The sequence below is a fragment of the Triturus cristatus genome, chromosome 9 (assembly GCF_964204655.1).
Source record: "Triturus cristatus chromosome 9, aTriCri1.1, whole genome shotgun sequence".
Classification (NCBI taxonomy): Eukaryota; Metazoa; Chordata; class Amphibia; order Caudata; family Salamandridae; genus Triturus; species Triturus cristatus.
In genome coordinates, this window is record NC_140592.1 from 42,515,341 (window position 1) to 42,536,937 (window position 21,597).

A 21,597-nucleotide genomic window follows, 5' to 3' on the forward strand; every position below is an offset into this window, starting at 1 on the left:
ATGAATAGTGTACTCCATGATATCTTTATTTATCAGGTGTGATGTATGGCACCAAAACTCACAATCCGGGCCTTTGACTGAAGCTTCCACCTCCAAGTGTCAGAGGGCCTGAGTCACAAGGTGCGACTCACACCTGCACATGGTTGAGCATCACTCCTGCTCACCTACATCACAAAACCTTCCAACTTACACTTGTGTACTTGATCCAGGGCGAAGTCAACAAGGGTGAATTAATGCAAATTTTTTTTTTTGAAGAGTTTTATATAGCGCAAACTTGACCCGAATCCAATCAGGTATCAGAGCGCTTTACATAGCACCAGTTATGTTACATGAGGACACACATTCATTTTTTGCTAACCACTCAAAAGGCTCACGGTTTTATCTTTTGTTAATCGTACACATTCAAAGTCTGCACATTGTATAGAGCATGCCCAATTAAAAAAAAAAACATCTGAAATTTACTCCTGTAGGTTTCCTTTTAAATTTGTAGCAAATTACTAATTTTTGGCCACTAGCTTCCAGGAATACACCGGACAAGTTGTGATGGTCAGAGGATTCTAGGCATACCCATGAAAAATGTGTGAATAGCCATTTACCACAACTCAAAAGCATTCATTCCCAAATGTGTAAATGTAGTCAGTGTACATTCACGCTTGTTATAAAGTACCAGATTAGCACAATATTTGTTCCTGGTAGAGCCCTTTGCCCAATTTTGCGAGTGTTCACTCTCTATTTGCACCCCAAAAATGGATATAATCGTGTCCTTGACAAGCGTAAACCTCCGACTGCTGCCAGGTGGGAGTGCGCCAGGGAAATGTTTGTGGATAACCACAAGCAAGTGTGTTTGTGGGTGTTAACACACTTTCTTTTTTTTTTTTGTTTTTTTTTTAAAAACCTTTATTTGTGCAGAGTAAAAGAACAAATACGGGCCTACAACCATCAGGCCGGCCACAATACGGTTGAGCACAGAGGCAAACAATACATTCCCTGTGCGGCAAGGTCAAGATTAGCAACGATTCAGGATTCATACACTGGAGGGATCCTTGACACCGGGGGAAGGAGAAGTGAAGGTTGATTTTAAGGTTTTCAAAAAAAAAAAAAAAAAAAAATGTTTATCGAGAATAAAGTCAGTAAAGGATAGAAACAAGGAGATTCGAGTCCGCAAGTCGGCTTCATACACTGGAGAGCAGCAGCATCATTAAAACAGCCATAGAAAATCTCATACAGTAAGGCGATGCAATTAGATAACAGGATCATCACAGTAGTAAATACGCACCCCCTAAAAGCCGCCCCCACTCAATCCACCCCACACCCAGACCCCGAATCGAAACAAGTATAGCGCAGAGACATGAAAGAAAGAGGCCCATAGAACTAAGAAGAAACAGTAAATTACCCCCCCACCCTACACCAATGCGGAGGCTATGGCCTACCCCCCCCCCAGCATAGTGCCTGTCGCCCAATGAACCCGAAATATAGACGAGAGAGAAAGTAGGAATAGAGTAAAGAAACTAAGAGAAGAAAGAAGAAAGGAGGCGGGGAGGAGCCCACGTATCCTCAGGAGCGCCCGACACCACCGGCCAACCAAGCCTCCACACACTGAAGCCCCACTACACCCGAAGGCGGTCGTGGGAAGATAGCATGTAACACCACGGAAATGAAGGCAGACAGATCGCGACGAGTGCGCACAACATAAGTAGACAATTCCAGTCCCAGTCCAGCCCGGCCGTGAAGCCATGATGATAGAAAGTAATCTAGCCCTGGCCCGATCGCGGGCGTACGATTAGACCCGCCCCCTCTTGAATGCCCCCCATCCCGAACAGACAAAGACAATATGGCCACTTGGGAGAAGATGGAGAAGTAGAGTCACAAAATGGCCGCCGATCATCTATGGAGGTCCCATTGCACACCATATAAAATCCAGACCTGGCTTGTAAAGTACATGAGTTCCACATAAAAGGAGTCATAGGCCACCGTGAACGGTTCCTCGAGGTCGCCAGGTGTAGTTCAGCTGGAAACTCCTGCGGGCACGGTGAGGCAGGCAACAACAAAGCAGGCAGCAATGACCGGGGAAACAAAGTATCTGCCATTGAGCAGGAGAGCGATTGATCCCGAGCGCCGGGAAAGCCAAATGCAGACACCAGTGTAGCACCGTTATACCCAGTCGTTGCTTCCCCGCAGGAGGGCCACAGCACTGGCAGACTCACGTCTTGTTGATCACAAACGGGGCGCTCACGGCCCGCAGCAGACAGTGTAGAGTCGAACCGCTCACTCAGCGTTTGCAAGCCGACACACAATTGCAGACGAAAGTCCCGCAGGGCAGCCAGAACGGAGCCGTATGTCAGCGGAGGCTGCGTCCCCCCGACGGCAGCAATCCGGGACGGCACTGGGGAGCTGGAGTCTGGTAGAGGGAGGGCGAAGCGGGCAGCGGGCGAGACCGGAGCATCACCCCCCAGCAGCGAGCAGGCAATCAGCGCCATGTTTTACCGTTGAACGGTACCGTGGCCAGGGGGGGGGATCGTGACAAGGAGGCAATTCCCAACAGGTCTGCGCCGCAACAGGTGAAAGCCAGCAGTCTCTTCCCCTCCCTCGGGCGCTCTTTGCAGCCGACTAGACCATAGAAGAAGGGGGTCTGCAGCCTTCCACAGCGTGGTCCACAGAGCGGGGTAGGAGACCCGCCACACCGGGGCTTACCCTCTGGCTCCAGCCCGTCAGATGCAGGGTACAGGAGGTGTCCGGGCGTCTCTCTCCCGGCTCTTCTGGCGACCGTACGTGGCGTGAGGCGGGATCGGGACCTCGGGCTCAGATTTGCACCAGCGGGTCCGGTGACTGCGACGCTTCCAGGGGGCCGGCCGAGGCCACAGTAGAGCAAGGGTCCAGGGCGGGGAACAAAGGCACCAAAAACTCCGGCATCCGGGCGGGCTAAGACTTCGGGAAAGCGGCGGCGCAGTCAGCGCGTCGTCGCACGCGTTGCACCTCGAAAATCGGCAAGGATAGGAATCAGGATGATAGTCCGAGGCCAAGGGCCGACGGAGCCGGGCGCTCAAGCGACTGCTCCGGTCGCCATCTTGGCTCCTCCCCCGTTAACACACTTTCAAGTGCATTATCCCCCTACACACCTATTTCCGGCCTCTGGGGAAAGGTTTACTCAAACAAACTAGTATGTGTGAGTAAATGTTTTTACGAGTGCATATCCACGTTTTTGCATCACAAATGTTTTGTAAAATGTGATTTTACATATGTAAAAAAAAGTCTCATTCCAGCGTGCGTGTAAGTGGAATTTGAGCGGATGTCATTTTTGACCTCGAGTGCCTTTTGGTTGAATCTTTTTTAGGTCTCGCCTGAGCCAGCGCTTTAGCGCTGCTCTCGCGAGAGCTTTTGTAAAAGGGGGATCTGGAAGTGCAAACTAGTGCTTTTCAGGCCTCCAATTACAGTGCATGTGCGCCGGGCGCGCACACCATTTGGCAGCCTGAAAAGCACTGCCTGATCACTTTCGCGGACACAGCCACCATTTGTCTCCTCCGTCACGGGTCATTAAGTTGCATTCTCCTCTGCCTCTGCCCGATCACTTTAACTTTCACTTTCTAGTTCAGCTGGTATGTCAGCTTTTTCTACGTGACGTCTTATGAATCATTGCAAACGCACATGAAATGTATCATAGGTTAACAGCCGCGAGCTTTCGCAATCTGTGCAAGCTAACTCACATTTTTGACACTGTTTTCCTCCTGTTTACTGAATTAATTTATATTTCGTGCACAGCAAATATATGCGGCACAATGGTTTAACATAAATCAATTTTCGTGAAATACAAATATGTAATCTGGAAATGCCGAGGATCGAACCCGGGGCCTCATACATGCGAAGCATGCGCTCTACCACTGAGCTGCATACCCATCCGTGGTGACGTACTCAATTCAAATGTATTGACTAAACAAGTCGCAGCCCTGGTATGTCACGCAATTCAGAGTGCCAGTACTTGCTTGAATTACTGTGCCATCTGGCTTTGCACCGATACTAATGATGTCTGTTGTTCTGCGGCTCTGTGAAGATGCCCAGGGCCGAGGAGAGTAGAGGTCTTGGGTTATCAGCTGTTTACGAGTCACAGACTTCCAGGGCTGGAAGCTTTTGACCCAGCTTTACTTTAATATTCATGGCAGTTTTGGCAGCTTCTTTCCCTCCCCCCAAACCCCCCCCCCCTCCTTCTTTCGCTTTTCCTTTTGGTCCCGGCAGTTTCTGTTTTGTTTGTGTGAGTGGTTAAGGGGGGAGGGGGGCTTGGTTTAGGGCAGAGTGTCTCTTACGAAGCTCTTGCCACGAATCCCACCCCCTCCCCCGGCCCCACTCCTCAAACAGTGATTTAAGATCTCTGTGAAATATTAACAAAGCAAAGCATTGCCGCCCGTGCTTTCCTGGAACTCACTAGTATTCAGAGGGGAGGTGGCTTCCGAGTTTCGAAAAAGCACGCCGCGCTGCAAAAGTCAAAGACAGTCACCACTCCAGAGCAGACTGACCCGGACTCAGCCCAGACCATTGTTATTTCCAAACACCAGGGCTTTAATTGGGATGAAAAAACTGGGAGGGGGGCTTATGGTGTTGTGGCCGATGTAATAAAGGGCGGGGCCTAAAACTCTTAAGCTAACAAGCATTTGCAATGCATTAGGTCTCGCATTTACGCGAGTTTGAGCTATTGACATTGCAAATAACAATGCCTATTGGCATTGCCATTTACAATGCCAATAGCTTTAACTCGTGTAACTGCGAGACCTATTGCATTGCAAATGCTTGTTGTTTTTTTGTCTTTCCAGTTTCAGTTTTGTCTCTTGAATGCCTCCCCTCAATGCACATTCTTTGTGAAAAGTGGGGTCATTTTCCAACACTTTCAGCAGCACTTAAATGTGAGCTTTAAGATGTAACTTAGATGTGCAAAAATGTTGGAAATGCATTAATACATACTCACTATATTCAGAAGGAGTTGGCGTCCCGAATTTGCATGCACTGTTCTTGACTCCCGCCCCTACAGGGTCCCTAGGAACGCTCAGTGGTGTAACTTTAGCTAAGAGCGCGACACAACACACACACTTGTCCATACGTCATATTTGCACTAGTGCGTGATGTACAGCTCAGTACAGACACTACTCTACACTATAAGGACACAAACCACACATATAGGTAGGGTCAGCCATCGACCTACTCTTCAGTCCTGTAGAGTGCCAGGGCATGGCCAGTGAAATCGATGACATCCGGTCCCAGGTCGAACTTCCGGTAGACCTCCCTCATCGTCGTGCGCTTGGGATCGATGTCCTGGTGGGTCCTGGGGTCCTGCTCCTCGAAATTCACCACAAAGAGCAGAAACTTGCGGAATCGACGCTTTTCGAAAATGCCCATTAGATCTGGAAGACAAGGGTAAAAGTATGTTTAGAGTCAGTGGGGCTTTTCAGTGAGAGAAAGGCAACCATTAGGAGTTAAACACTATAGCGCCCAAAGTGCAAGGTTATTGCAGTGTGCTAGGGCCCGATTCACAGAACTAACTTAAGACAAAATCCTAAACTTACTACTTTTGGTATTCACAGAAGTTAGGATTTTGTCTTAAGTTTACTTAAGACAGACTTAAGACAGACTTAAGACAGACTTAAGACAGACTTAAGTTAGGATTTTGTCTTAAGTCTGTCTTAAGTTTGTCTTAAGACAAACTTAAGACAAAATCCTAACTTCTGTGAATACCAAAAGTAGTAAGTTTAGGATTTTGTCTTAAGTTAGTTCTGTAAATCGGCCCCAGGGCCGGCTTTAGGGCAGTGCGGCTGGTGCGGCCGCACTGGGCGCTGACCTGTGAGAGGGCGCTGTGACCTCAGGGGGGCGCTGTGTTTAGCAATGTCTTATTATAGGAGAGATATGGGGCACTTTTGAAGGTGGTAGTAAGAGAATCTAAGGAGGTGGTCATGGGACAGGGGGGCGCCAAAAGCGATTGTCGCACCAGGCGCCACCAGCGCAAAAGCCGGCCCTGATCGGCCCCCTAGTGTTTTAGGCACACAGCGATACCTAGTGCTCTAAGTGCAGAAGCAGCAAAGCTGCCGAAGAACTTTGGAAAGATATTGCTCGAAGTGCTCAGGTTGTGTTGTGTCTAAGGTTTCAGGCAGATATCTTCTTAAACCCTCGGATAGTGTTGCGCCTATGTGCTTAGCCCATATAGTGCCCAAAGGACAGTCTCCCATTAGTGCACTGAGGCAGATAGCTGTCTAAGGTTTTGGAAAGGGCAGTGTCCAATGTGCTCAGATATGCAGGAAATAGTGTAGAATTCTAAGTCCTTGCAACACCATCACAGGCTTCACTGCGCCGATTGTCTTAGACTTCAAGGATTACATCTTCCTCTACGACCTAAATCTCCACATTGACAACACTGCACACCTCCTCGACAGTATGACCAGCTTCGGACTGACCCAGATTGTCCACGACCCTACACACACCGCAGGACACACCATGGACCCAATCGTCACCTCTAGCAACCGCGTCAAATACAGCCACGTCACAGAACTCACATAGACTGACCACTCCATTGTCCACTTCAACATCTCCCTGCAACACCACCCCCAAAATGACAAATGCCCCCACCCAAAGTGAAACAACATTTCAGAGACAAGCTGGACGGATGCCTCCAATCCCATTACCGCCACCAAACTCGAACAAGGAGTTAAGAATTTCAATGCCTGGATCACCAATTGTGCCAACAGCATCATACCCATCAAGAGCAACACCCAGAGAAAACCCTCCACAAAAGCCAGATGGTACACCCAAGAACTCAGAACAGCCAAACGTGACAACAAACAACTGGAGAGGAGATGGCACGCCAGCAAGGACAACTCTGACAGCAGCGTTCAAGACTTCCCTCAACCTCTGCCACCGCCTGCTGAGGGAAACAAAGAAGACAGCCCTTGTGGCACGCATGCAAATAAGATTAACAAAACAGAAGCTTTTTGTAAAAGAAATGCTGCTGCTTACCAGAAGCCAGAGCCTCTGCCTCTGTTGAAGGCACCTTATGAATCTTTCCAGATTTGTATACGAAACTGCCTTCGACCACTTTAAAATCCAAGTAGCGTGTCACTTCAGTGTACAGCAGCATCTTCACTAACTGGCCTGAAGGAAGCAAAAAAGGTGGGATGCCATGGAAGAGAAAAACTTTTATTTCAAAAGAGGCAAACTATCTAGAGTAACAATTTTCTCTTCCTAGTTTGAAGGTAAGACGAGATTAAATTAAAAAAACTGTCTAATAAGTTTTATTTGTTATTTAATGTTTTTTTACGAGTCAGGTACATAAATAAACAAACAAGAAAATTGAGTGTGTTAGAAAGCAGTCTTCGACACCTTGGACTACAATCGTTTTCATCGTATTTGCCTGTTTCCACTTGTCAGTCACAGAAAGTACATATCGGTTGTAGTCGATTCATGCTCTAGAATCTTTTGGGTATGGTCACACAAGACTGCCAATACTCTCCTGGTCATAAATGACTTGCGCTACATGTGTTGATGGTCTGACTGCTCTGGTAGTATGCATGCTAGTCTCACATTCATTCTATCCAGAATCAAATGCACTCGCTGTGTGAAACAACGGTATGCTCAAGCAAGTCTTGACTGCGAGGGCATTGGACAAGGATAGTAGTTATATCCCAATATATCAGGCTCAGCGACACTCAATAACTTGCTTAGGTCCATACCAGATGGTCACACACCATAGAAACGTATATTTTGCATACAAATGTATTTACCTGATTTGCTGCTTCCTGGATAGGCGGATATGCAAAGTGATTCACTGGGCACACGTGACTCTGATGCAAAAGTATCCAACATTTGAGAGGAAAACTAGCTAAGAAGAAGCTAAAGGTGCAGGCAGGCATCTCCTACATGTGGAAGCACTAGGAGAACTAGTCCAAGAAAGGATTCCATAAAAAGTATCTTTTGGGCCATCAAACAGACAACCTGTTCCAGCTCTTGGGAAAGAAACTGTCATGGTCGTGGATAAGGTTAATGAAAAATACAGAGGTGGGCTCAAAAGCAGTTATATAATGAAATTGATTTTTACTGTAACAGTTCTTAACACAATTCCATTACAGGCATTTGTTGCATTAATGCCTCATCCAAGATGGTGGTCGCTGTGGACAAGGATGGGAGACATTCATTACCACGTGGGCATTGCATCGCAATGCCTTTGCATCGCGGGCATTACAACGCAAGTCATTACAACGACTTGCGCTGGATGGCGCTCTAACCTAAGGAATAGTATGATTTACCATTCCAACACCCTACTGTACGTAGACTGGTGTTGGAATAGTAAATCATACTATTCCTAAGTCCAGCGCCCTCCAGCGCAAGTCGCTGTAACGGCTTGTGTTGTAAAAACTGCGATGTAACGTACCGCAATCATTTTGATCGCGTTGTAACGTCACATATTCACAAGGATGCCACAAAGTGAAAGTGAAACAAAAACTAAGTATTATGAGACTTGGAAATCTCATTTCATGAGATTTTGCTGTAGTAGTTGTCTTGAATCTTTAGTATAAAAGGAGAAAACAAAGTGAAGTGCAAGTGCTTTGTTCTTCATGTTGCCTTGGATGACTGCTTATCTTTCCACTACTACTTGTAATGAGAGTCTGGTGGGAAGGTGTAATTTCACACATGACTGTCTGTTCCTGAACTTTAATATTCTCTTGCAAGGATTTGCCTCTATTCACCCCACTGAATGAACATTGCTAACCGGTAATCATTTTATAAGAAGTCAAAGACTGAGCTTTCTGCTTATTGTGTGAAATTTACTAGGTTGTGAGTCTTGTTAACTCACTCCCTGTGATACTGTGACATTTAATTTGTTTTTTCAAGAGAGTGTTAAAAATAGGGTAAATTTTTTTATACACATTTTAATTCTCTCTAAATAGAGGCTGTCAGCATAAAAAGAAATCACTGTGATATTTTTTATTTATACATACACATACATGTTATAAGTAATTTAAGGTGAGTAGCTGAGAAAGACGTGTTTGTACAAAAGGTATTAGTTTACTTTAAAACAATGTGAGATTAGAATCTAGCTAATAATAGTAGTAAAAAAACGAATATGTTTCAATTTCTTTTGTAGACCAGAACGCTGAAGTTGCGCTTACTGAAATCTGTCTGATGTGAAGAAAGCCTTTTACCAACTACTTTTCTCTCTTATCCCATTCCCCTTTCCCCCTGGGTATTCATGATTCACATTGAATTCATGTGGGTCCGAGTGCCTTTTGGGAGAGTTGGAGCAAGCATCAGTGTATTTATAGTACCTCAGCAGAACAAAGACTTCTGATAAGTCCCCAGAGTTCATGACAGAAACACTCGCGATGTAATGCTGTGCCATTGCCTGGTGCTAAGAAAATCACAATGCTGCCAATTGAGCGCATCAAGAAGCATGACAAGCTGATTCCTTTGAGCATCCCCATCTACACTCCATTGATGAAAACGTGCCCCCAGATTAGACCAGTGCATTCTTTCCTTGTTCTGGAGTTATCCCATGAAGCAATCAGCCAAACTGAGAAAGACTATCCAATGGGATGGGCAGGTGAGTCTCCAGTTTTTACTCCAGACAAACCCGACCAGTCCTGATTTGGTGCAACCAGCGACTTCAATTTCTGATTCTGCTTCAACATTGACTGCATCGACAGCACCACTGGAATCACCAGCAGTGAAAGAGTCAATTCTTTTGCAAGAAGTTGTAATATAAAAAGATGATCCAAAACCTGAAGAAATTCAAGTTTTTCTTTTTCCATCTCTTTTGGTAAGGTCTGCATCTGATGTCAGTAGAAGGCAATTTAAAGGGATGATATCCTGTCGTTCGTAATAGGTACATTCCTCCACCATGGTCATATATTTGTTTTTTCACAGTCAGTTCATCCTTTCTTTTGTGGATTGGCATGGGGATTATCATCTTAATGATGGTCCATGAGCACTATCTTCTGGAATACACTTCCCTGTCTCCTGTTGTACAACAGCTGCTGTCACATTCTTCACATTGAGTGGCAAGGAGCTATCATGCTGTAAAGATGACTGCTTATCCATTACCTCGTGGCATTTTAGGGGTCAGGATTCTATATCAGATTCTGTGGCCAAAAGGGGTGGTCCAAATACCACATGTACCACCCATTTCATTGGACAACATTATTATTCCAGGTTCTTCTGCAAGTCTGTGGGACATCGAAGCAGTCAAACAGCTCCTAGATGATTTGAATACCTATACTTCATTAGACAATGCAGATCCTTATCTTAACGTGGAAACTGATAAGGAGATGTTTTATTTTCATCTCTATGGCAATCACTACATTCATCAGTCAAACAGTTAACATGCCTTGGGAACACAGTTAGGCCCTTATTATGAGTTCGAGCGCGTGGTGGCGGTCCGTGGACCGCTAGAATGGCAGTCTGCTCGCAACATTAGGACTGTAACGGTTGGACCACCACAGGGCCGCAGCTGCCGCAAGGGATCCATGATCCCTGGCAGTGGCACAGGGGTCTGAGGCCCCTGATATGCTGGCGGTGCTGCAGATTCACTGCCAAGCATATTAGGAGTTTCCTTGCCACCACACGTTTCATGTTTGTGCGACCGCCATTAACAGTGTGGCAGTGAAGAAACAAAGGGGTCCCTACAGGGCCCCCTGTTGCCTCTGCGCCATGGGGGTGAATGCAGGGGGGCACATTTTGTGCCCCCTGTGCACCCCCAGTCCCTGCAGGGCATGGACTTGACAGTCCATACCCTGCAGAACCTGCCTTTGACGCTCCCATTGTGGTGCCTTTTTGAAAGGCATTGCAGTGAAGAAACTCGTAATATGCTTGGCGGGACCGTGGCGGTCCTGTCAAGCATATTGCAGCCTCAGGACGGCTGCGCAACCACCAGGGAAAGGCAGTTGCTGCGGCCTCAAGGTGGCCCGACAGCCCTAGTCGTAATAAGACGGTCAGGAGACCGCTACCATGAGTCTGGCGTACGTGGACCGCCACACTCATAATGTAAAGACTCTTTTTACCTTTAAACCTTGTGCCATCATTTGATATTGTCACATATCTCGACTCGCGGGTCCTTGGCTGATTCCACGAAGCCTCAAAGTAAGATACCCTCTGTCTCCGCTTCCCCGGTCCGCCACTGCGTTTACCGATTGAGTGGAGGGAAGCGGACACACCCACTACCTGTCCTGCCTGACTTCCGGTTGGAAGACTAAATGACGATACAGGCATTCGCACCAAGGGTAAGATAGCCACACCCTCCAACAAGACACAATTAAAAGGTGGGCTAATCAATGCCCGCTCACTATGCAAGCATGCCCAGGACATTAAGGAACTAATTACAGAACAACAACTTGACCTGCTCTTCGTCACAGAAACCTGGCTAAAGGACTGGTGCAACCCTGACATTGGAGCAGCACTTTCCCCCAACTACACAATCAGTAGGAAAGACAGAGGTGACTCCAGAGGGGGGCTGGTCATTATCTCACGTGAAATTTTACACCTCACGAACTTTGAACTGGACACACTTAAGGGAGCAGAAAGCCTTGGTTTCTGCCTTACAATAAGTGCCTCCCTTGCCTTCTCAGGAGCCTTGGTTTACCTCCCACTAGGCCACAGTACCGCCTTTCTAGACTCGCTAGGAGAAACTTTAAGCCATCTATTATTAAGATATGCCAATTTTACCCTGCTAGGAGACTTTAATCTCCACCTGGAATGCAGTAATGAGCCAGGAGTTGATAATTTCTTTGAAATAATACAATCTCTTGGACTACACCAACTAGTTGATGCCCCGACACATAAAGCAGGCCACACATTGGATAGCATTTGCTCCAACTTCTCCTCGCTATCTGTAGACATCCCTAGCCCACAGATATGGTCAGACCATGAATTTATACCCTTTGTTATTAAGAGTCCAACCACTAACTGTCCGGGCAAACAAGTCACCCCCGCACAACCAAGACGTAAATGGGTGCAATTAGCCAGCAATCCTAAACTGGCCACAACCGCCCAGGCTCGAGTCCCTGCCCTAACTGGTAAAACACCAGAAGACTCACAACTCTTCCATACCTGGATGACTACCATAAGCGACAAACTAATCCCACTAGAATTACACAATAAGAAAATAAAACCTAAAACTCATAAAGCCCCCTGGATTATGCCCGCCCTAGCTCAGCTACATCACCAATGCAAACAAAAGGAATGTAAGTGGAGAAGAGCATACGAGGTAACAGAGCAAAAAGCCTTTAAAATGTGCAGAAAAATTCTTTAGGCCAAACAAGATCAAAAAAACAAGTTTCTCTATCATAAAATCCTTCACCGATCCCAAGGCACTACAGAAAGAAATCCCGCCCTCCCAGAGCTTATGCGACCAGATCTCGCTCTTCTTTGAGGAATAAATCCTCAATATCCAAAAGGAATTTCCAACGCCTCATGGACATAGCATGATCGCTGACCCAGAGACTAACCCAGCCGGCACCAGCCATTCACTCCATACCTTTAGTCCATCCTCACTAAAGCAAACTAAAGCCACAATTGCCGCCTGTAAACAGGGCTCTCCACTGGATGCCTGTCTGTGAGAAGTTGGCCTGGCATATGCTGTCCACTAGTTATAGGGGACCCCTTGCACCAGTCCAATTCGACTCTTTTGGTGATAGGTTAAAGACAACCTTTAAAGAAAGCTATCCTAGTGGTAGCTGTGGAGAGCAGCCTTCAGGCTAAGTCTTGAAGGAGTGTTAAGCTTATTGTTTTACCATAGATAACCTCTTGAATAACCAAATGAAAGAGTAGTCCACACAGGTATATATATAAAATATATGTATTTATTCTAAGAATAATCCCACTAGTCTCTTTATGAGGCTGGAGGTAAAGATACAATTCAAACAAGCATTGATAGTTACAATAAACAGCACTGGAATCATAGGGCCCCAGGGGGGGACCAAACCATATATCAAAAAAGTGGTATAAGAACCACGACAATTCTACAGACATTGCCTAGGGCATTTAGGGTCGCTGGCCCCTTGTGAAACCACCCAAGGTAGTGAGGAAGGGGACCCACGGGAGACGCATGCAGTGGCAGAAGCTACTGTCGGGATCTCCATTAAAGCCTATGGAGAATGTCGCGGTTGAATTTCACAAGATTAAAAACACTTCTAGCAGGAGTTCAAGTTCAATACTTTAGAGTTAAGCTTTTGAAGGGCCCACACCCACGAGAGTACCGAGGTACCACTGTTACCTGGATATGGCCATGTCTGAACTGGGGTGGCAGACTGGGCTAAAGAACGGTGATGGATCAAACCCAGATCTGTTGACTGGGTGTGAGTGTTTGATTGGTTCTGATGCTCCGTCCATCACCACCCCCCTTTTTGTACCACTGTTACCTGCCCCAGGGAAGCCGGGTGCATAGGTCGTTTTCGATGTCGGGTCGCGGGCTGATTTTCAATGGCAAAACGTGAAGAACTGCTGCTAGCAAGAAGCGTCGTCGATGTCGTGAAGATTGAAAATGTAGGTCTTGAAGAGAAGGACCTGAAAGCAGAGGAGACAGAGTCTGGGTCACGGCACAGTGACGAGGGGGCTCAGGAAAAGAGCCCTTCAATGTCGGGTGCTTCCAGGTGGAAGAGGTGTAGCTTGGATTATCAGCCACGGGGTCCAGGAGGTGTCAAGGAAGGCCAGCTTCTGGAGGGCAACTGTCCCACAAAGGATAAGGGTCGCTGCGGTGTTAGTGTCTGGATTGGATCCACTAAGCCTTGGCAACCGCAACCCACGCAAGAAACACAAAACAGCTACTGGTGCAGATCCACAAGGTCTGAGCGAGGTCTCCAGCAAGGAGACTGAAGAGCAGACCTGGAGCAACCAGGGGAACTCTTGGAAGTGAAGATTGACCTCCGCTAGGGCCCACCAGTCGAGAGACAAGGGACCGCGGGAGGCAGCAATTTGGAGTGCGTAAAGATGCGCCCACAGGTCGCCGGAGTGGGCTAGGGTATCGATCTTTGGCACAGATGATGCTGAGAGGTTGGCTCAATAATGGGCCAAAGCACAACTTCCCCACTCGTCGGGGTCGGGTGCTGTGCAAGAAGTGGCCGGTGTCCTGGGGTATTGGGGATCTTGGCACCCACAGGGTCCACTGTGCTGAGCTTTGCTATGCCCACTCACTGGCCTCTGGGATGCTTGGAAACCCACCTGAAGGTAGGAAAGAGTCGTCAATGTCCGTAGGAGCAGCCAGGGGAACTCTTGATTGTCGAAATAGACCTCTGCTGGGGCCCACAAGTCGATAGAAAAGGGACCGCGGGAGGCGGCAATTTGGAGTGCGTAAAAGGGCACCCACGGGCCACCAGAGGGGGCTAGGGTGCTGGTCTTTGGCACAATTGCTGTAGAGGGGTTGGCTCGTAAACGGGCCAAAGCACAACTTCCCCACAGGTCAGGGTCGTGTGCTACGCAAGAGGTGCCCGGTGTCCTGGGGTATTGGGGATCTCGGCACCCACGCGGTCCACGGTGCCCAAACTCGTTGAGCACACTCACTGGCCTCTGGGATGCCCTGGAAACCCACCTTAAGGGTGCTGGAAGTCGTCGAAGTCCGTAGGAGCAGCGGAGTTCCAACCAGGTCACTTGCAGTGTTTCAGGTGCCTGCCAAGCAGGGGGGTAACTCCTTTACCCCAAGGGAGATTTCTTCCTTTAGCTGTGCGGCAGCAAGTCGAAGTTCCAGTCTGTGAAGTCCAAGAATAATCTGAGGCTCTGGGGACCCTGTATTCGCCTTTATCCAAAGATTAGGGATGTGTCCAGATCAGAGCCCACCAATGAGAGTTCAGGTGGGAAAGGGTGGCTACACCCTCTCCCCTTTGTGTGGTTTCCCACCTGGGCAGGGGCCAGGATGCCCCTGAACCGGTTTGAGGCGGTGTATGCAGAAGTAGGCACTGGAGAAGCCTACGTGCAAGTCTGAAAGACATCCTATGGTGCACCCACCCAGTTCCAATCCACATAGTCTGTCTGGGGAGGTGGGAGCACCTCCCTGCAACAAGATCCCTATTGTCGAGCTGCCGTGGCTGGAGTTATGCCCAGCAACAGGCAGCCAGAGTCGTGTGGGTGGCGGGTAGCATCCATTTTGTACTACGTGTGCACTTTTAAATTGGTGTCTAAATTCTGCCGCTTTTCCCATATCGCCCCTCTAGCAGGGGGGAATCATGCCCTCACTCCCATGGCTGGATTGGGGGTATGATTCCTACATGTTTGACACCAAACACGATATGGTTCTGTGTAGCCATTCTCAAGTTATCACGCTATCGCGATTACTTATAATGCGGTTAAGAGTATATGGTATGGCTGCACTACAAACAACCCAGCAACGGTTTTACGAAGGTAGCAGAGGGGCCCTCCTCAGGTAGGGGTTCCCCCTCACACATATCTAAGCACCCTGCCTTGTAGGATTAGCAAGGCCTGCCTTAGGGGTGACCTATGAGGATATATGTGTTGTATTAAGTGGGATACAGGATACCTATATCCCTGTAAGGGGTGCAAGCACCACCTTACCCAGACTACAGTAGTGGTCTGGTGGTGTCAGTTTGTATGGCTGTCCCAGGGCTGGCACAATAAGTGCTGCAGCCCCTGGTAGGCCTCTGAGGGACCCATGCCCTGGGTACCTAGGGTTCCATCTACAAGGGGCTGACAGGGTGTCGTCAGTATCCAATTGGAAGGTACCTAGGGTACTCACATCAGTTTAGAGAAGAATCAGATAGGCTGGGGTCCTGGATAGCAGGGCCACAGCCTGGCTAGTGTCATAAAACTGTCAAAACATCAGCAAAAAGTTGGGGGCAACTATGCAGTTGATGCCACTCTCCTACACTGTCCCTCAATGATACTACACCAAATTATGGATGTTATTAACCCAGTAGTGAACCAAATAGTCTATTCCTCACTAAGCTCTGGCACAGTCCCTGACGAATGGAAACTTGCCATAGTAAAACCACTGAAAATAAAAAAACATTGACTCATCTAATCTCTCCAATCTCCGCCCAATATCGCCTCTTCCTATAATGGGAAAAATTATGTAAAGATTAGTCCACAAAGAACTAACAAAGTTTCTAGAAACCACCATGGTCCTTCACCCCCGGCAGTCCGGCTTCCGTCCCAAGCACTCCAAAGAATCTGCCCTCCTGGAAATATCTGATACTCTCAAAATCATAGCGGACAAAGGCAGGAAGGCAGTTCTGATTTTGCTCAACCTGTCCGTCGCTTTTGATACCATCTCACATAGTATTCTCCTTGCACGGCTTAAATCCATTGGTATCTCCAACACCGTTTTGGCATGGATTGAGTACTTCCTCACCAATCGCAGGAAAGCAGTGTCCCTCGGAAGGTTCCTCTCCACCAAACGTCCCATTAAAACCGGAGTGCCACAGCCCGCTGTTGTTCAATATGTACATGACCCCACTAATTTCCCTGATATCCTCATGTGGGATAGAAGGAACGTCCTACGCAGATGACACACAACTAATCCTAGCCCTGGACAAAGATTCCCCTGATGCGGAACTCAATTTTAAACTCTGCCTAGCCGAGGTCATTCACTGGATGAGGAACAACCACCTCAGGTGTAACACCGACAAAACTGAGATCTTATTAATGGGAAAAGGCAATCCCTTCCAGCGAATGTTTGGTGGCCCGAGGGTATGATACCACCACCCACCACTGTTAAAGTGGCAAAAAACCTAGGAGTACAGTTCGACACTGATCTCTCCTTTCGACCTCACGCACTGACTGTGGCAGGGACCTGCTTCCACCTCATCAAGTCATTGATAAAATTCTTTGAATTCATTCCCCTAATGGCCAGGAAAACAGTAGCGGTGGCTCTGATTCTATCGCGCCTGGATTACTGCAATAGCCTCCTAGCAGGAGCCAACAAACAAATGCTGAAAAGGCTACAGGTGGTACAGAATACGGCAGCACGTTTAGTCCTTAAACTACCACGAAGGTCCTCAGCATCCGCAGCACTTAAAACCCTCCATTGGCTTCCACTGCACAAGAGAATCCTATTTAAGATCCTCTTAATCACTTTCAGAGCCACCAAACCTAGGGCCATTCGTATCGCTCAGCCAGATTCACGCCTCATACCACATCCAGAACTTTGTGATCATCATCAGCAAACCTCCTCAAACCTCCCAACTTCAAGTACAAAACAAAGGGTGGTAAAACAGTAGTCGCATTAGGAACTAAAGCCTGGAACCTTTTGCCAACGCATCTGAGGATGTTAAAAACCGAGACACATTTCAGGAAGGCACTGAAAACCAGGGTCTTTGTAGCTACAGATGAACTCTGCCTATCCCTGAGATAGAGTCCACACGGCTTTACCTCATCCTCGCCTCCGCATAGCGCCAGGATGCTCCTTATGGAGTGACAGTCTGAGCTCTACAAATACGAAAATCAAATCAAATAATACGGCCCTTTGGGGGTCTCGGAGTGGGGCAGCAGCATGGCGGCATCGCTCCGCCACCGTCAAAGTCATAATAAGGCTCTAAGACTCTTTTCGACTGACAGCTCAAAACAAACATCTCTGTTGGCATCGATAGAAGATCAACCTCATCTGCATATGCTTATTTGCAAGATAATGAATAATTGTCAATGTCTTAGGTTACAAGACAAAGAACCAATGAATGACCAAAACATTATTTGAAAAATATTCCACCGTACAAACCAGCAAGTACGATTCGTACAGAAATACCATTTCCGTACAATTCGTAAAAAACACCGTACGGCTAAAAAATACATACAATTCCGATCCTGGACAGCGCATACGCGACGTCCGCACGGAGTCAGGCAGCGTTTTACGGACCAGCAAGTACGATTCGTACCTACAACACTCTGCACGGCTATATTTTTACGGGAGCCAAAAAGTGCCGGAAAAGCTAAGTAGGCAGCGATGCACGAGGAAAAGGGGACCCGCTACGCGACGTACATGCCATCACCCACATCGTACGTGTCATCATGTACGGAGCGTACCCCAACATGGCATATGTACGGCCCGTACCCCCCACCCCCGTATGTACGGTGTGTACCCCCCACTGCCGTATGTACGGCGTGTACCCCCCACCCCCATATGTACGGCACGTACCCCCCACCCACGTATGTCCGCACCGTACCCCAGGCGTACCCCCACCCGCGTATGTCCACACCGTACCCCAGGCGTACCCCAATCCTCATGTATGTACGGTCCGTAAATACGCGAGGATTGGGGTACGCCTGGGGAACGGTGTGGACATACGCGGGTGGGGGGTACGCCTGGGGTACGGTGCGAACATACACGGGTGGGGGTACGCCTGGGGTACGATGCGAACATACACGGGTGGGGGGTACGCCTGGGGTACGGTGCGAACCTACGCGGGTGGGGGGTACGCCTGGGGTACGGTGCGAACATACGCGGGTGGGAGGTACGGTGCTGACATTCGCGGGTGGGGGGTACGGTGCGGACATACGCGGGTGGGGTGTACGCGCCGTACATACGGGGGTGGGGGGTACGCGCCGTACATACGGGGGTGGGAGGTACAGGCCGTACATAGGGGGGGTGGGGGGTACTGGCCGTACATATGCCATGTTGGGGTACGCACCGTACATGATGACACGTACGATGTGGGTGATGGCGTACATAAAAAAATACGAATATGAGTTGTACGGGAAAAAAATAACAGGATCGGAATCGACCCCTGAGTGTCAAAAATATCATGGAATTAAAAGTATTGAGGAACCGAATATAGATTGTAAGAATATCACCTTTTTAAAAAATGTATATAGCCTTAATTTAAAAAAATATATATTATTGTATATAATACTTTTTACTTTAATTTGGTTGTATTAAATATTTTTTTTAATTAATTAAATATATAGCAGTTATATTATGCTGCTAGTTTTATTGCAATAATTGTATTATCTTATTGAGTATAGTTTGGGAGTTTTACTGTATAATTAAACATTTCCTTACATTTAATTAGTAGCAGGTTGTTTGGTTTGAAGGAGAATAGGGTGGTAATTTGTTAAAATGATAAATTATTGTTTTTTTTAATTTAAGTTTTAATGTTAATTAAATATTTAATTGGTAATTATGTATGTGTTTGTATTTTTATTACATTTAATTTAATTTATTTATAATGTATACATTTTTATTTTAAGTATGTTTTAACATTTTTAGTTATTTTTATATTATTAGGTATTTAAATTTTGTTCAATGATTAGGAATTGGAAAGGTGCGTGTAACCTTTACAAAGACCTTGCATTAGCTTAGGTTGGAGTGGTAGCAGTAAATTTATAACTCCCAAAGTCCAATGCTTTCCCTACTGTTGCATAGTTGAAGTGGAAAGAGTAATCATTACCCCTCCAAAGTCCAGCACTTTCCTTACTGTTGCTTAGATTTGAGCAGGAATAGTAACTCTAAGATATCCACAGTCCAAAAATGTCCTCGATTTGCTTATGCTGGAATGGGAATACTAATTCTAACCCCTGCATAGTCCAACACCTTCCCTATTGTTGTTTAGATCGGAGTAGGAATAGTTAATCTAACCTCTCAAAGATACAACATTTTTCCTGCGTTTTCTTACGTTTGAGTGGGAATCGTAAATACAATCCCTCCAAAGTTCAACACTTTCCCGACTTTTGCTTACATTGTAGTTAGAATCGTAAACCCAACACTTTTCCTAGTGCTGTTTATTTTTGAATATTTTTTTTTAATGTTTTTCTTTGATGTTTATATCATTGATAAAAAAAGTTTTTTTTAAATTAAATTATATAAAAATGTTATAATTGTGATATATGTTTTTGTTAATATACGATTGCTAATTTAAATTGCTATGTTAATATTTTGAATGCAATTTTTTATTATTTAAATATTCTTTTCATATTTTTAAGACATATACATTTTTTGCATATTTAGTTCAATGTAAAATATGTTTATATTAATTTCAGTTTTTACATTGCTTCATATATGTTTTTCTTATATAGATTTGTTTACTGTTTTTGAAGCGGTTTCATTATGTTTAACTCGAGATCTTGGCACTTAACATACTAAGTATGTAAACTCTACATATTTGGGACACTATTTTTTACACAATATTCTGGATGTCACAATTTTGTTATCAACATTCTGTCATGCAACTCACAGAACTATATATTATTACCACCTAAAGTTTTGGGAAACAGTGCCAAAGGTGGTTGTTGAAATTTGACCTTAATTTTGGGGAAAAAACATGATGGAAATATATGAATTTAAATGAATTTCTTTCAGGTACAGTTCTTATATGAAAAAAAAGATGTGTTCTTTCTGTTTTAACTTGTGGTTTGATACAAAGAAGTGCTGCTCATTGAAAACGAAGCTGCAGTCGATAAAGAAGCAGTACATGATACCCTTTCTGTCATAGGTAATAGTTTTCTCACATTATATAAACATATTTATTCTGTTTTTACTATAATATTATGAGCTCTGAAGCCTATTGGAGAGAACTACACTATGTAGAGGACAAGCTTAGATATGTGCCATTGCACATGTACATTGGACTCTGCAAATGCTTAGATCACATGGGGTATTCTGGCACCTTCTTAATGGAGCTGCAGTCTTTGCATCTTACAGTCTCACTTTATGTCACCACTACTGCACCGGAAAGGATGCTTTCTATAATCTTCTGTTTGTCCTTCAGATAGAAGTGATGCCTTTTTCTCCAGCTTATGATCCTAACTTAAAGTGATTGATACAAGGGGTTGTTTCTATGTCCATCACTTCTCCCTTTTAGGGTTGCATGTGACAAACATCAGTGGAGTGATATGAACCTGTGCATACTACGTTACTGGGAACTTCTGTTTCAATTACATTGTATTGTATTGCAGTTGCATTTATATAGCGCTTACTACCCTTGACGAGGCGTTGAAGCGCTTTTTTGTTGAGTAGCACGCTACTCCGGAACCCATAAAGGATTAGTGTTGAATTAGTATAGTGAAATATGAAAGTAATTTAAGTGGTGGATAGGTTAGTCAGTTATTTGGATTCAGTAGGATAGCGGAAGGATAGAAGGGTGAAAAAAGTTTTGTATTTATATAGCGCTTGTTACCCCTGATGAGGTGTTGAAGTACTTTTTTGGCGAGTAGCACGCTACTCCGGAACTCATAAAGGATTAGTGGGGAATTAGTATAGTGAAATATGAAAGTAATTTAAGTGGTGGATATAAGTCAGTTATTCGGATTGAGAAGGATAGCGGAGGGATAGAAGAGGGGAAAAGGTTTGTATTAATATAGCGCTTGTTAACCCTGATGGGGTGTTGAAGCTCTTTTTTGGCGAGTAGAACGCTACTCATCCATAAAGGATTAGTGTTGAAAATTAGTATAGTGAAATATGAAAGTAATTTGAGTGGTGGATATGTTATTCAGTTATCTGGATAGAGAAGGGTAGCAAAAGGATAAAAGAGGGAAAAAGGTTTGCATTTATATAGTACTTGCTACCCTTGATGAGGTGTTGAAGCACTTTTTCGGCGAGTAGCACGCTACTCTGGAACCCATAAAGAATTAGAGGTGAATTAGTATAGTGGAATATGAAATTTGAGAAGTGGACAAGTTTGTCTGCTATTTCGATTGAAA

General features: G+C 45.9%; 1 protein-coding gene across 4 annotated transcripts in view; it reads right to left on the minus strand.

Moving 5' to 3' along the window:
• The window catches only part of LOC146797348 (rab GDP dissociation inhibitor alpha-like), a 231,822-nt gene that overhangs the window by 79,200 nt on the left and 131,025 nt on the right, over window positions 1-21,597 (minus strand). For all 4 annotated transcript variants that reach the window (XM_085627548.1, XM_085627547.1, XM_085627545.1 and 1 more), the window contains exons 4-5: window positions 6,988-7,122; window positions 5,186-5,384 (exon numbers count right to left, since the gene is read on the minus strand). In XM_085627548.1, coding sequence (XP_085483674.1) covers window positions 5,186-5,384; window positions 6,988-7,122 — 334 coding nt within the window. The remainder of the gene's footprint in view (window positions 1-5,185; window positions 5,385-6,987; window positions 7,123-21,597) is intronic.